Source organism: Prionailurus viverrinus, chromosome B3 (assembly GCF_022837055.1).
Source record: "Prionailurus viverrinus isolate Anna chromosome B3, UM_Priviv_1.0, whole genome shotgun sequence".
In the NCBI taxonomy this organism is placed as follows: domain Eukaryota; kingdom Metazoa; phylum Chordata; class Mammalia; order Carnivora; family Felidae; genus Prionailurus; species Prionailurus viverrinus.
In genome coordinates, this window is record NC_062566.1 from 8507426 (window position 1) to 8520054 (window position 12629).

At 41.3% G+C, this 12629-nt stretch overlaps 1 protein-coding gene across 8 annotated transcripts in view; it reads left to right on the forward strand.

Moving 5' to 3' along the window:
- The window catches only part of MCTP2 (multiple C2 and transmembrane domain containing 2), a 239124-nt gene that overhangs the window by 155774 nt on the left and 70721 nt on the right, over positions 1–12629 (forward strand). For all 8 annotated transcript variants that reach the window (XM_047862403.1, XM_047862406.1, XM_047862404.1 and 5 more), the window contains 3 exons: positions 5692–5793; positions 8443–8517; positions 10588–10707. In XM_047862403.1, the coding sequence (XP_047718359.1) occupies positions 5692–5793; positions 8443–8517; positions 10588–10707 (297 nt within the window). The remainder of the gene's footprint in view (positions 1–5691; positions 5794–8442; positions 8518–10587; positions 10708–12629) is intronic.

Here is a 12629-nt window from a genome sequence, read left to right on the forward strand (position 1 = left end):
CATTAAAAAAAAATTGGAAAGTCTTTGCAATTAACGATGAACGGTTGGTTAAGTTAATTATAGATGATCCATAAGGTGCAATACCATCCTAAATTATGTAGAAGAATTGACTATTACACCAGGGAATGATTCCCATACCTTTTTTCTTTTTTTTCTTATTTAAGAGACAAGTGATTTAGGGGCGCCTGGGTGGCTTGATCGGTTAAGTGTCCAACTTCGGCTCAGGTCATGATCTCACAGTCCGTGGGTTCGAGCCCCGCATCGGGCTCTGTGCTGACAGCTCAGAGCCTGGAGCCTGTTTCCGATTCTGTGTCTCCCTCTCTCTCTGCCCCTCCCCTGTTCATGCTCTGTCTCTCTCTGTCTCAAAAATAAATAAACGTTGAAAAAAATTTTAAAAAAGAGACAAGTGATTTAAAAATATACAAATTAATATAAGACAAAAAAATAGATGAAAATTTTTATTTTTTATTTTTTATTTTATTTTTTCAACGTTTATTTATTTTGGGACAGAGAGAGACAGAGCATGAACGGGGGAGGGGCAGAGAGAGAGGGAGACACGGAATCGGAAACAGGCTCCAGGCTCCGAGCCGTCAGCCCAGAGCCCGACGCAGGGCTCGAACTCCCGGACCGCGAGATCGTGACCTGGCTGAAGTCGGACGCTTAACCGACTGCGCCACCCAGGCGCCCCATATGATGATGAAAATTTTTAATAAGCAGTTTCTATGTCCTTGTCCTTGTTCTTCATTGCCTTCTGCCCATTATTTCATAACAACCTCTGAGATCTGGATCATTTTGCATTCCCAGTTTACAGATTAGGAAACTTGAAAACAGAGGAGTTTTGTAACTTGTCCAGAGTTATTCAGCCAATCGGAGGCAAGGTCAGAATTTAATCTCCATACATCTGCCTCTGAAGTTCTACATTTTACCCAATACACTAAGATCCTGTTTTCATAAGACGAGTAAATACAACTGTCTAGTGAAAACTAGAGATGTTAAAAAAAAAATAAATATAAACGTGATGTTTTCTTCTTTTAAACCATTTTTATAAATTTTACACAATTCTTATAATTAATGTGTGTTACTTTTATAAGATAGCTTCTATTTTATTTTTTGAAATGCTTATTTATTTATTTTGAGAGAGAGAGAGAGAGAGAGGAGGAGTAGGAGGAGGGGCAGAGGGAGAGGGAGAGAGAGAATCCCAAGCAGGCTCCATGCTGTTAGCACAGAGCCCCACACGGGGCTCAATCCCACGAACCAGGAGAGCGTGACCTGAGTCGAAATCCAGAGTGAGACGCTCAACCAACTGAGCCACCCAGGTGCCCCTGTACCGTTCCTTTTCTTAAACCAACTGTTAGTTTTATTCATGCATATTGATTACGACTAACTTTTCTATTGAATTCGTTGGTAACTGGTCACATCAAGGAAGTTTATAGTAAAGCATAATTCTTTAAAGAGAGTTCCAGGTGAGAAAAAGATTTCGGTCCCTGTTCCACATACCAACTTCTGTTATATGCTGGTTAAAAAAATGTTTTCTAAAAAATGAATGTAGTATCTTTTTGACTAAAAATTTGGTTTTGTCACCCAACTTTTAAAGAGTTACTCGTATTTACTATGCTAATGCTTGTTCAAGAAGATTTAATTTAACTCTTTTAAATAAAAAAATATATATATATTGAATAGTTTAAAGATGATTTCAGGTCAGATTAAAATCGAAACCAGACTGGGGGAGCCTGGGTGGCTCAGTCGGTTAAGCGTCCGACTTCGGCTCAGGTCGTGATCTCACGGTTCGTGGGTTCGAGCCCCGCGTCGGCCTCTGTGCTGACAGCTCAGAGCCTGGAGCCTGCTTTGGATTCTGTCTCTTTCTCTCTCTGCCCCTTCCCACTTGTACTGTCTCGCTGTCCCTCAAAAATAAATTAATGTAAAAAAAAAAAATCTAAACCAGACTATGTTCTCTGTAACTTGTCCTCTGGCTCCAAAATCCTGAGTCATTACTCAGAAACACACTTCCTGTACTCTTATATTCACTGGCTAATTTAACCAGGAATTAACTCTTAGCATGATCTTTTTTTCTTTTTATTTATTTTTTAATATTTTTATTTCTTTTTGAGACAGAGAGAGAGCACGTGAGCAGGGGAGGTGCAGAGAGAGAGGGAGACACAAAATCCAAAGCACGCTCCAGGCTCTGGGCTGTCAGCACAGAGCCCGATGCAGGGCTTGAACCCACGGACCGCGAGATCATGACCCAAGCCAAAGTTGGACGCTCAACCGACTGAGCCACCCAGGCACCCCAGCATGAGCTTGATAAAACCTTTCTGATAGATCATGTTTTTTTTTCTTTTCTTTTCTTTTTTTTTTTTTTTTTTTTAATAAAAGGACATGAACATGCCCATTTCCCTGATTGTTGAAGTCATATTTCTAATTATATTAAATCCATATTGGGAAGCCTGGGCGGCTCAGTCAGTTAAGCGTCCGACTTTGGCTCAGGTCATGATCTCATGGTTCGTAGGTTCAGGCCCCATGTTGGGCTCTGTGCTGACACCTCGGAGCCTGGAACCTGCTTCAGATTCTGTGTCTCCCTCTCTCTCTGCCCCTCCCTTGCTCCCACCCTCTCTCTCTCTCTCTCTCTCTCTCTCTCTCTCTCTCTCAAAAGTAAATAAACATAAAAAAAAAAGATTAAATCCATATTACTGTTCTGTAGAGATGCCTTCCCCAAATTATTGCGTAATATCTGTGCTTTTTACCTACGAAAAGGTGAGTATGCAAAATGTGTATAAGTCATTTGGAAGAATTGTCTCATAACAGGTTAAAGACACGATCTGTTATTTTACCCAAAGACCCTTATCTTCCAGTGACATTAAATCATCTCAGATGTCAACCCAGGAAGACTCTCCACATGAATTTAGAGACCTCCTTTTGTCATATAACGAAAACTGTATCATCCTTTTTTGCCTTGATAGACAGACATCTAAAAATTAAGTTTAGATCTTAATTTAAGTGACTATCTCATACCTAGAGACAAAAGCATATACAGATTCTCTGCTCTAAGTTTTCTTTTGGCTGCGTTTTAATTGTTCTACCATTTAATAAAGGTCTTAGAATTATAAACTGACAGAAATGATTTTCTGAGTTCTAAGTATAAATGATAAACATAATTCTCGACAGGAAAAATATGGCTAGCTTCCCTTTCCTGTTGTAAAGATGCTTTCATACAGCAGTTTGGCAAGTTGAGATGTTCTAGAACTTTTTGTCCTGTGTTCTTGTGTTGGAGGTTAAATTATATATTAAGACTGTCAAAAATCAAAATATTTAAAAAATAGTCCCTTTGGTTACTATTTCAGTGTTTATTTATAATACTAAGTATTCAACTACATTGCCCTGCTGTTAACTTAAAACATATCCCAATTCAAAATAGGATATTTCCTCTTTCCCTTAGTCTTTCTCTTTTCCCAAAAGATACTCCTTATAGCAGACAGACTGAAAAATTGGAATCAACCAAGTGTTCATCAGTAGGAGAATTAATAGGTTCATATCCGAATATTATATAGCAGTTTAAAGAAATGAGGCAGATCTGTATATGTACAAATTATCAAGTCATATTGTAGATGCACAGTGAAGTTGAAAAATGCTGTTTCCCACAGGCAAAAAAATTTACTGACTTTTTTAAAGGATGTATTTATGAATAATAAATCCTCAATACAAATTTAGGAAGGCTACATGCCAAATTCCTATCTAATTTCCATCCGGGGAAAGGAATTGTGGTATTTGTAGAAATTCAAAGGGGCTTTTTTTTCTGTAATTTTTCAAACGTTTTACAAATGTATAAACTTGCAATTGACATATTGTAAGATAATATTATGTGAAAGTGCCCAACATGAATAGCTTTAATTATATCTCTAGCTTTTAATAACTGATTTAATGTCCCGGGGTGGATTCTGTGTTTTTGCTGACACAATACTAGGACATTGAAAAAGAGGAAAAGATCATTTACCAAAAAACCAAAACCAAATAAAATTACTATAATATATATATATATATTTTTTCTACTGATACCTCAAGTTCTTCTGTTGACCTTTCCTAACCCTTAAGAAATCATGGAAATTTTAAGATAACAGTACAATGACGGTGGGTTGAGGGACAGCTAAATTGGACTGAAGTCAGGTTGGCAAGTTGTCATGCTGTTTTTGTATTTATTTCTTTCAACTTTAACACCCACAATTTATTAAGTGAGACTGTGGATAAAAGAGGAAGCTCAGAATCCTGTTTGGACACCGTTTAGGAAGGAAATCAGGTCTTTATGGGGCACCCCCTTCCTCTTAGCCACTGGCCAGGAAAACCATCTTTCTGTTTAAAACCTATTCAATCCGAGAGGTGGAGTGACTTTGGGAAGGAAGGTGACCTCTCCCTTGTAAAGTGGAATGGCTGTGTTTCCCCCCATGACTTATTCATCTCATTTCCACCACTGTTTATAAGAACACTTGTGCTGAATGCTTATAGTGACAGCAATAGTCAGTTAAAATATGGCTCAAATTCCATGCCCTCAAATTCCCTACGTTAATTCGAATCTTTGCTCATTACAATCGCAAATGGAGCTTTTGGGTAGTTCGAGCTTTACTAATGTCCTTTTGGGGTGAACAGGTATGCTTCTTACAAGCCAAGAGTTTAATCAGTGCCCATACTGCTGTGTATAACAAAAGCATGGCTGGCCCCAAATCTGGAAAGATCTGGTCTTGAAGGGTCGGAGGTCATTTCCAAAATGGAGGTATTTCTCTTAGATGCCTTACATGCCGGGGTCCAGTGGCAGATTAGGGTATAAAGGTGACGTGACCTGCTGACTGAGGGAGGAGATCAGAGGAACTCGTGTATTTTGAAAACTTTTCAGCGTTTTGTGTGTTGTAAATATTTGTGGATTTTGACCTCAGCTTCAGTGATGCTCACGTATTTAATTTGCATTGCTTCACGGCTGTGAAACACCGATCATCTTATTAAAATCAGTCCCTTTATTCATTTCTCAAAAAAGATTTTAATAACTGCTTTGTTCGGAGAGAATTTTAGACTTACAGAAAAGTTGCAAAGATGATCCAGAGTTCCTATATACCCCTCACCTCGTTTCCCTTGAAGTTAAACTTTTCACATTGCCATGGTACATTTGTCAAAACTAAAAAAAGAAACCAGACATTGTGTTTGACTGTTAGCTAAACTCTGGTCTTTATTTGGATTTTACCAGTGTTTCCACTAAGGTCCTTTTTCTGTGCTGGGATCCAACCCAGGGTACCACATTGCATTTAATCATCTTATCTCCTTCTGTCCTCTCATTTGTGACAGTTTCTGAGTCTTCCTTTTTCCCATGACCTTGGCAATCTTGAGAAGTACTGGCCAGGAATTTTGTAGAATACTTATCATTTTTAATAAATAAAAATGTATAACTGCTGGGAGTTTTGAAAGAAAGCCCACATCGACCTATGAATAATTTGTACGACTGAGTCTTCCACTAATAACCCAGTTTCAGCCTGGTGGTTGTTACTTTATCTTCTTATCAGTTGTAACAGCACTCTCGAATTTAAAGTTGATGCATGATGAATTTCAGATTTGTTGCCTGTCTGCTTCATGTGTGGGTGCCTTGTACAGTCTCAACTTTACCAGTTCAGTTTAACCCCCCTAGAAAGTTTGTATTTTATCTATTGTTTGTGACAGATTCGAGATGGACGACCAAATTGCTACATATTGAAGAATAAAGATTTAGAACAAGCCTTTAAAGGAGCTATTTACTTGGAGATGGACCTCATATATAATCCGGTAAGCCAAGCTGGGCCATACATCCCGGCTTCTCTGTACCTAGCCTGGCGAGACTCAAATCTGCGTAAAATGTTTCTGAAATGTTGCAGCTAGAGAGAGAGAGAGAGAGAACAGGGTTTTAAAACTCAGCTATAAAATCAGTTCGGGACAATCCGGTTTTCAGCTCGTATTAATCCTGTTGAGCCAGTAGAATTGATGGTGTTTAATTCTCAATACATCTAAATGTCAAAGAAAAAGAAAAAAGCAAAAATTGAAGGGGAAATTCGTGTTTTATCTTTATCACCTGTAATGTTCTCTAAGACAACGATTGGGGGTCAGACAGGTATTTTCAAGCCTCTGACATGTTATTTAGTTGTTAAAGTAGATGTCCTGTGAGCCAACACTATCAAGACAAGTAATTACCCATTTGGAAAGTACAGTTAAGGGAGGAATTTTTAAAGCATACCTTAAACCTTTAGTTCAATATAAAATATGTAAATATTCCTTTGCCAATCTTTAGGTGTGGGCATAAACATCTGTTTAAAAAAATTTTTTTTAATGTTTATTTATTTTTTTGAGAGAGAGAGAGACAGAGTGTGAGTAGGGGAGGGGCAGAGAGAGGGGGAGACACAGAATCGGAAGCAGGCTCCAGGCTGTGAGCTGTAGCCCAGAGTCTGATGCGGGGCTCGAACTCACAGACCCTGAGATCATGACCTGAGCCGAAGTTGGATGCTTCACCAACTGAGCCACCCAGGCGCCCCCAAAATCTGTTTTTTTTTTTATAGCATGGATCATGTTTAGTTCTATAACATATTCCTTGCAGCAATATACTCATAACATCTATAATAATACCTAGTTTCTGGTTTTTTGCAAGTGGAGATCTACTTGAAAGATACTCAAACAATCTGAATATAGAATTTTCCAGACTGTTTTTTTCCCATCAAACCATTACCTCAATAACAATATCTTTTTAGTGACTGACCTCGTTATCAAGGCTTTCTAGAGCAACATACATTTCAAGTCTTCGGGTCCATGCTTGGATTTCAATGGTTTCTATGATAATTGATTAAAAATATGGAATTATGATAATGGGCAGAACTGGCATAAACAAGTTCAGAAGTCAGCGCAGTTGATTCTTCGTAGACCTACAATTCGATGGTTGTGAGCAGATTCCTAAGCACGCAGAGAAATGGCCTACTTAGCTGTGACCATGCATATGCCATGGTGTCAGCAGTAGGTTCTAGAAAGGAAAAGGAGAGCACAGGTTAATCCAGTTAGTGGTATACACGAAGGTAGGATAATGGAGCTTTTACAGTAATTATAAGAATGGCGGCCATTTAGTGGCCACCTACAAGGGCCCAGGCTCTGACATTATTTCATTTAATCCTCGCACTAAACCTGGTAAATAGGTATCATTAATGCCATTTTATGATGAGCAAATGGAATTAAATAAGAGAGCTGATTTACTAGTAAATGAGTGAGTCAGCATCCAGCTCCAGATCTTTCTGTCTCTGCAATTATTCCCGTGCTGTCCTGTTTCTTGTTTAGTGTAGCTCAGAAATTATTCATAAAATCAAGGACGGAGACATTTTTATGTTTTTATTCTCCACAATGCTAGAACTCTGGGTACAGTCTTCAGTCTGGAAGTGGTTGGTGTTACTTCCTCTTTTCCCCCGTTGATTTGCCTTCAAGGAAACTCCTAAGTGCATCTTGTGCCACAGATGACCCTTCATTTCCTGTTTTCTTCTGACAAGCACTTGAGTATAGACTACGCACAGGGGCGCCTGGGTGGCTCAGTGAGTGCAGCATCCGACGGTGGCTCAGGGTCGTGATCTCACAGTTTGTGAGTTCGAGCCCCTCTTCGGGCTCTGTGCTGACAGCTCAGAGCCTGGAGCCTGCTTCCGATTCTGTGTCGCCCTCTCTCTCTGCCCCTCCCCTGTTTGCACTCTGTTTCTCTCTGTCTCTCAAAAATAAATGAAACATAAAAAAAAATTTTTTTTTAAATGTCTAGATTATGCACAAAGGTGAAACCTGAGTTTTAGGGAGGAAAGCTTTACGAAAAATACATGCCAGTTATGTGATTTTCCAGTTGTCCATCTGATGAAGAAGGACTTGAATTTTATTCCTTGAGACTTCCCTAGAAGTATGGTGATTGGGACAAACCGCTTCACCTCTCTCAGCCTCAGTTTATTCCCCATAAGATGGGTCTCAGAGGATACATCTCCTTATTTTTCCAAATGAGATTCTCGGTGGAAAGATGTTTCTATAAGCTGGAGACCGGTTTTCACAGACCAAGTATTCCTGGTAAAAATACAGTTTTAAAACCCTGAGAAGGAAGTCTTGCTTTTTAGAGACCAGTCCAAGAACTTCATGAACCCACTCTGGGCTGTGGTTAAAAGACCCCTGGTGATTTTCACAGTGGATACAGCTCACTCCGGAGTCTCCTGGATCCTGTCTCACCTGCCCAAGTGACTAGCTGGTGAAATGAGATCCCCGGAAACACTTGCGGAGCCCAGAGATTAGTCTCCATTTCTCTGCTCCCTGCCGGGGACCTTGGGATCAGAAGATACTGGTTTCCACGTTCTTCCCAGTCATTAACGAGAAAAAGAAGAGAATGAAGTCCATTTAAATGCTGCCCTTTCCTCTTTCTCAACAATGATGTCTTTCTAGGTCAAGGCGAGTATTAGGACCTTTACTCCCAGAGAAAAGCGCTTTGTTGAAGATAGCCGCAAGCTGTCCAAGAAGGTAGGTGGGTACAGTCAACTGGCTTGTGAGTACACTTAGCACAGGAAGTGCTTATTAGTCATTACTTAGCGGCTCGCCCCACCTCCCTCCTCCCCTCCCTTCCGTCCTTCCTTCCTCCCACCCTCCTCTTCCTCCCTTTCCTCCTCTTCCTCCCCTTCCTCCTCCTCCTTCTCCATGTCTCCCTCTTCTCTCTCTGTCTCTCTCTCTCTCTTCCTCCACCCCAGCATCTCTCTCCAGCCCCGCTCCTTCCTTGTCCTCCCATCTGTCCCAAAGCAAGTCAGCACAACAAGAAGGGAAAGACTGGAAACCTATGTTGGATGAAGGAGAAGGAGTCAGCCGCCCATTGATCTCCTGGATCATTCTGTAACCTAGTGTCAGCCTCTGTAGACGTTCTCCCGAATTTACTGGACGTGCCTAGCCTCCTTCAGGTAGAGCCAGTTCCCTGTCTGCCCTTCCAAGGCTTCCGGGAGGTGCTGTGCCCAGAGAGTCCTTCAGTGGAGCAGCCCAGCGGATCTTAGGGGCGTCTAGCCTGGAGGTCACCCACGGCCTGCTGCTGCCACGTTCTTATTGTCTAAATATTTGGAATGTGTTGGCATTTTACCTCCTTATGAGTTAACTGCCCCCGCCCCCCTCCACCGCCGCCTGTTTCCCTTAATTCCTCTCTCATCAGTTTAACAAAAAGTGAAGATCGTGGCCCAGTAGGGAAAGTTTTGAATTTTTTTTTTTTTTTACCGTGACCTTTATGTTTCTTCTCAGAGTCCCTCCCTGTCTTATTCCGATGACACAGTTCAGAATTTCACTCGGTACCTATTGTCCCTCTTCAGTTGTGTAACAAAGAACAAAGTGTCCCTTTTTTAAAGCGTTTATTACTTCCACCATTTCCTGAGGGGTGAGCAGCTGTGGATTACATAAAGCGGTTAAATATAAATGCATCTCCTCAGCCTTTCGTTTCCCATGAACTTGTGGGCACACTTGGGAAGGGCCTGGAATGTCTTTCGAAGGGAGCATCCCAATGTTTTCTTTCGGCCTGCCATACCATGGAGTGTAATATGTGTTGGGTGTAATCTGAGTAAATGTCATTTCTTCTTCTTCTTCTTCTTCTTCTTCTTCTTCTTCTTCTTCTTCTTCCTCTTCATCTCCTCCTCCTCCTCTTCTCCTCCTCCTCCTCCTCCTCCTTCACTACCAATGCCTCGTGCCCTATTTACTTGCAAGTTAAAACCCAAGTGGAGGTAGGTGGGGTAGCTGCTTGGCAAACAAGTTGAAATGAATCTGGGTACCACTGGGAGAAAAGACGTGTCCTTTGCCAAACAGGACCTGCACGTGGGGTGGCTTTGAGCTCTGAGAGCATCAGGGGACTGGGGGGCTGAGAGCCTGGGGTATGTTAGGATCCTCCCCACGTGCCTCTCGCCACTGTGTCGCCATGTTTTTACACAGTTGAAGCTTGTGTTTATGATCCGAGTGCTTGAGATCACTTACCATGTGACAGCCACAGAGCCCCTAAATTTTCTTCACAGTCTGCAAGGTTAATACCAAGATGGACCCCATTGTAGAAGACAAGAGATGTTAGGAGGTAGGAGAGCTGGGTTATCCTCCCAGAATTATATTTTCCTATAGGCTTTGTTTTTTCCTGGACTATGTGAGCTAGAATACTTGTACATTTAGTTTCCAAAGCAAAACCATCCATTTACTTCCAAACTAAAATAGATATTCACTCCCATGCTCTCTACCTATCCCTCCCTCTCCCTGCCTCCCCCACCACACACAAATTCACGCACACACGAAATGCCAGGCTGCTGTAGCTTTTACCAGCTCAGTTTTGTCCCGACCACTATTAAAACAGGCTCTTCTCCATCAAAAGAGCTGTAAAATGCATTGTATGTTTTTCCCTCTCTGGATGATCGTGTTAAAAAAAAATTTTTTTTAGAAGAGGTGTTAGGACTTTTGCTTTCTATTATTATTTTTTTAATTGGCAGCTATACACAATATAATTTAAATGCCCAAGCTGCCTGATCTAAAGAGAATATTTGGAGTATTTAAATCTAGTTCCCTGTTTTCCATTTTTTTTATTAGATCTTATCAAGAGATGTAGACCGTGTGAAAAGAATCACCATGGCAATGTGGAATACAATACAGTTCCTTAAAAGCTGCTTCCAGTGGGAATCCACGTTAAGAAGTGCAGTAGCGTTTGTGGTAAGCTTCCTTTTTTATGTTCAGATGACTTGCCTCTGAGTCCCAAATCCAAATGCAGATGGGTTTTATTTTACGGACGTGAAGCAGAATAACACGCGTTCAACATAGCTGAAGTTCACACCTGTAAGGAAACCGTAAATGGTATCCGTTCATCTTTCCGAAATACACCCTAGCATGGGTGATTATACTGGAGATGTCTTTGTAAGACTGTACTTACATCAGATTTGCCATTGGAAATCCTTTAAATTACCCAAATCTTACTCCTATGCTATCCAGTAAATTTAAGAGATCCAACGTTTAGACATTTTTAAATGGTTTTTATTCTCTTAAGAATGTGTCTCTGTACATGGTGGTGATTATTATATTAGCATTAACTGTGTCTGTATCAGTCCCTCCGTGGTATACATTTCTCTCCCCCTGTCCCAGTGAATGCCAGTGTTTTTTTTGAAAAAGGACAGGTGAAAAATCACATGACTACATTGCTCTAATTTATGTGTTGAGTAAGTATTCACCAATTTGATCCCAAAATTTATTCATATCAAACCACTTGAGTCATAATTGATGACCTCCCATTACACGGTGACCCAGCACCACAAAAGAGAGTGACTGATGTGTGTGAGATGCACTCTTCTCTCTGATGATGCTGGCCCGTCCTTATGAGGTATAATAAAATCACAGAATCTCAGCAGAGCAGCAAGAGATCTTAAAATCACCCAAGTTAACCACTGAGAGTCCAGGAATCTGACGAGGCCTTGAAAGTTGGTGCAGTGCCCCTCACATTACATCTCCGGACATTCTCCGCCATTTGCAAAAGGACTTATTCTTGATGAGATTGGTCTTGTCAGACGTGGGAGGAGAAACCAAATCTCTCCACTGCTAATCTGGTGCCTTTTATATCACGCCATTAATCTGTGTAAGGTGCAAAAATCACAATAGGGCCTAATAGGGATGTGTGAGTGATTCTGAGTCATGATCATTGGTAAATCATGATCCATCTTGTCTCTGGTTTTTGTTGTTGTTGTTTGTTTGTTTGAATTGTCATTGGTCTCTCCTACCCCACAGGCATATCCTCATTAAAACACACACACACCCACACACACACACACACAACGACAACAAAAAAAACCTAAGATGTCTGTGGCTTCAAGGTCACTCCCACTGTTTTTCCATAAGCAAGTGTACCAGCTCCACAAGAGGCTTTTTCTTTGCCATGGAGAACATTCTGTTAGGTCTAATTAATTTTAGATTTTCATGGCTTCAAGATGTAGCAGGCCTCTCATGGCTGCGACCTTGACCTTTAATATACTTTTTCTTTGGTCTGAACTCGCTGAAAATAATCGGCCGTAGTAAAAACATGAGTAAGAATGTTATTAATCCGTATCTGTCTTTGTCTTGGCATTTATTCATCTTCTTCCCTTTCTTACGTTCTCCTCAGCTGGGGGCTTCATGCGTTGGCTTCCTCTTCAGCCTCCCCCCCCTTCACTCCCCACGTGAATTCTCTTCAAAAACTTTCCACGGAATGTTCTCTTGTGATTCTGGGCAAAAGAGGAAAGTCAACACAATTGGTGGCTTCTTCCAGTCAGCACCCCAGCCAGCCCCTGTGAGGAGGAGAGGATTTCCTCCTTCTTGAGCTTGATTTCTGGCAGTGTGATTTTTAGAAAAACAGAGCTCCATTGCACTGGCTCATGTAGGGGTGTGACAGAAATGATTAATGGGCTGCCGGCCTGATCTGAGGAAAGATTAGAACAAATGAATAGAAATAGGTTGTCTGCTGGGGGGGGGGGGGACTTCTAAACGGGAAGGGAGCTTTGGCGGTGGGGCCCCCTGTGCCCCGTCCGGTGTGAGGGTCGTCCCTGTGGCCACCGCACCGGGGAGCACACGGCCAGGCTGGCAGCCGCAGGCGGCCACATCATCCTTTCAAG